This window comes from Peromyscus californicus, unplaced genomic scaffold (assembly GCF_007827085.1).
Source record: "Peromyscus californicus insignis strain IS unplaced genomic scaffold, ASM782708v3 Scaffold_14__1_contigs__length_90479793_seg_2, whole genome shotgun sequence".
NCBI lineage: Eukaryota > Metazoa > Chordata > Mammalia > Rodentia > Cricetidae > Peromyscus > Peromyscus californicus.
Window position 1 is genome coordinate 33,822,026 of NW_026294436.1, and position 3,340 is coordinate 33,825,365.

At 44.2% G+C, this 3,340-nt stretch overlaps 1 protein-coding gene across 1 annotated transcript; it reads right to left on the bottom strand.

Moving 5' to 3' along the window:
* Positions 1–1,990: 1,990 nt before the first annotated feature.
* LOC128109565 (tripartite motif-containing protein 43-like) lies at positions 1,991–3,340 on the bottom strand. Its single transcript, XM_052736712.1, has one exon. It carries the CDS (start codon positions 3,338–3,340, stop codon positions 1,991–1,993), a length of 1,350 nt encoding a protein of 449 aa, XP_052592672.1.

A 3,340-nucleotide genomic window follows, 5' to 3' on the forward strand; every position in this document is an offset into this window, starting at 1 on the left:
ATGGGGAGTCAGCAGAGTCCAGCACACTGAGCCTAGGCAGGTACAAGCCCATTCCCACGGCACCAAGGTTGTGCAAGGTAAGTTTTAAATAATATTTAAACTTATAGGATATTTTATGACTCATTGGAAATAAAGATTTTGAGATGACAATTATCTCATCTTTAAATCACTAGAATTATTTTCAAAAGGATTGACTTTCAAATAAAACTGCTTAAACTTGCTAACAAATTTGTGATATAAAACTTATTACAACATAAAATTCTTATTTTTTACATTTAATGTCTTCCTACTTGATGTGACACTCTTGAATGACATAATATATACATTTTTTTATTTTGCAATACAGAACAGTACTACATATCAACCACGGATGCCTTGTTCTCCCCCCATGCGCACCCCTCACCTACCCCAGCACACCCCTCATTTCCACCTCCTTCAGAGCAAAGCCTCCCCCAAGGACTGAGATCAACCTGGTAAACTCAGTACAGGTAGGTCCAGTCCCATTCTCCCAGGCAGAGCCAAGCGATCCTGATTGGCCCCAGGTTTCAAACAGCCAACGCATGCAATGAGCACAGGACCTGGTCCCACTGCCTGGATGCCTCCCAAACAGATCAAGCACATCAACTGTCTCAACCATTCAGAGGGCCTGATCCAGTTGGGGACCCCTCAGCCACTGGTTCATAGTTCATATGTTTCCAATCGTTTGGCTATTTGTCCCTGTGCTTTATCCAATCTTGGTCTCAACAATTCTCACTCATATCAACCCCCCCTCTTTCTCCATAATTGGACTCCCAGAGATCCACCCGGGGCCTAGCCATGGATCTCTGCATCCAGATCCCTCAGTCATTGGATGGGGTTTCTAGCACGACAATTAGGGTGTTTGGCCATCCCATCACCAGAGTAGGTCAGTTCAGGCTGTCTCTCGACCATTGCCAGCAGTCTGTTGTGGGAGTATCTTTGTGGATTTCTGTGGGCCTCTCTAGCACTTTGCTTCTTCCTATTCTCATGTGGTCTTCATTTACCATGGTCTCCTATTCCTTGTTCTCCCTCTCTGTTGTTGATCCAGCTGGGATCTCAAACTCCTCTAAACTCTCTTTCCCTCGACCCTCACCCTTTCTTAACCCCACTCATGTCCAGGCTGTTCATGTAGATCTCATTCCATTTCTCTGTCATTGGGTGATACCGTGTCTTTCTTGGGGTCCTGTTTTCCAGGTAGCCTCCCTGGTGATGTGAGTAGCAGACAAGTCATCCTTGTTCCATGTCTAGTATCCTCCTATGAGTGAGTACAGACCACGTTTGTCTTTCTGAGTCTGGGTTACCTCACTCAGGATGATTTTTTCTAGATCCATCCATTTCCCTGCAAACCTCATGATGTCATTGTTTTTTTCTGCTGAGCAGTATTGCATTGTGTATATGTACCACATTTTGATTATCCATTCTTCAGTTGAAGGGCAACTAGGTAGTTTCCATGTTCGGGGTATTATAAACAATGCTGACATGAACATAGCTGAACAAGTGCTCTTGTTGTATGATTGAGCATTCCTTGTGTATAACCCCAAGAGTGGTATAGCTGGATCTTGGGGGAGGTTGATTCCCAATTTTCTGAGAAAGCACCATATTGATTTCCCAAGTGGTTGTACAAGCTTGCATTCCCACCAGCAGTGGAGGAGAGTTCCCCTAGCTCCACATGCTCTCCAGCATAAGGTATCTTCAGTGTTTTTGATCTTAGCCATTCTGACAGGCATAAGGTGGTATCTCAGAGTTGTTTAGATTTGCATTTCCCTGGTGATTAGGGATGTTGAGCAATTCCTTAAATGTCTTTCAGCCATTTGAGTTTCCTCAGTTGAGAATTCTCTGTTTAGTTCTACAGCCCATTTCTTTTCTTTTTTTCACATTTAATAGTATTGTAATATTTAATAGCAGTGAAGGATGTAACATTACAGAGTGAAAACTTCAAAACAATAAAGTACTGGATTACACCTTCCTGTGATCATATATAGCCACTGGATACGCAAGGTCTGACAGGGTAACTGAAGGTGCCAGGAGGATACCTGTATATGAGGGAACTCTTGGTAACATTCAGGAAGCTTAAACAACCATCCTCACAATCAAGAAGCACACCAACATGGCCCAGTGGCTTCTCTATGTAGTGCCGGAATACAGGGCATGTGGTGAGGAGACTGTAATGATTACCCTCCTTCACACACACAAGAAGAAATGCACCCTCAGATTCAATCATTTGGTTTCTACTCCTTAACGGTGAATCCTTACAGACTCCCACAGCCCACTCACAAGAGTCCTTCAAATCAATCTCCCAATAACATTTCCCTGAGATGAAGCTCTGAGATCCCCAGGAAGCAATATAAAATCCAGCAGAATCTGCAGGTCTATCCTTATGGTGAAGTCGGAAGCTGAATCTTCTCATGACATTAAATATGTTCATCTTGGAATGAAGTATGGTTACGTTTTCAAAGATAATGTGAGCTTGGAACTGCTTGTAACTTTCAGTCAGTCCATTGATAGGTAGAGCAGTGAGTTCTTTGTTCACAGATGGGGGCATGCTCAGCTGCATTGACTCACTCCTTCTGAACCTGTCATCTGAATCTTGCAGCAGGACCACATATGGCTCCTGGGACATTGCCATCATCTCCTGGTACATTTCTCTTATTTCTTTGCTCTTTTGGATCATGATGGCTTCACTTGTCCTGAGTTTCTCTAAAACACATTGGCCTTCATGTCTCATAGACTCGATGTGTTGCACTTCCTCTTCAGAGAGGAGTGGGTGCAGTTTTGCATACTCTGTCCTGATCATTTCTTCCCGCAGAGTCAGGTAGTCCATCCACAGAGTTGTCCTTCTGTTCTCTGCCTCTAAATTCTCTTGATTCTCTTGGATCTTCTCCCATAAAGACGCCATTTGCTTTACAAGTCTTTCCATTTGACTCTCAGCAGCTGCTTCAATGGGGCAGTGTCTGTGTCCTCTGTGCTCATGGGAATTAGAACAGAGTTGACAGAGGAAGATCCTATTCTCAGTACAGAAGATCCTCTTTGTCTCTTTGTGCGTCATACACTTATGCTCCTCAGAGCTCAGGTCCTTCATGAGGCTGGTTTGTCTGGTAATGGACACCAGTTTCTTCAGAACAATGTTGGTTCTCAAGGCCTTCTGAGATGGTTCCCTACACAAAGGGCATTGGACAGGAAGTTGGGTGTCTTCCCAGGAAAGTTGGAGGCAGGCTCGACAGAAGCTGTGGCCACAGCTTATGGTGACTGGGTCTGTCAGGCAGCTCAGACAGATGAAGCACGTGAGTTCTTTCTGGAAGGCCTGTGAAATGTCTGTCTCCAT

Coding starts and splice junctions, on each gene's coding strand:
- LOC128109565 (XM_052736712.1), bottom strand. CDS start 3,340: ATGGAGACAGACATTTCACAGGCCTTCCAGAAAGAACTCACGTGCTTC.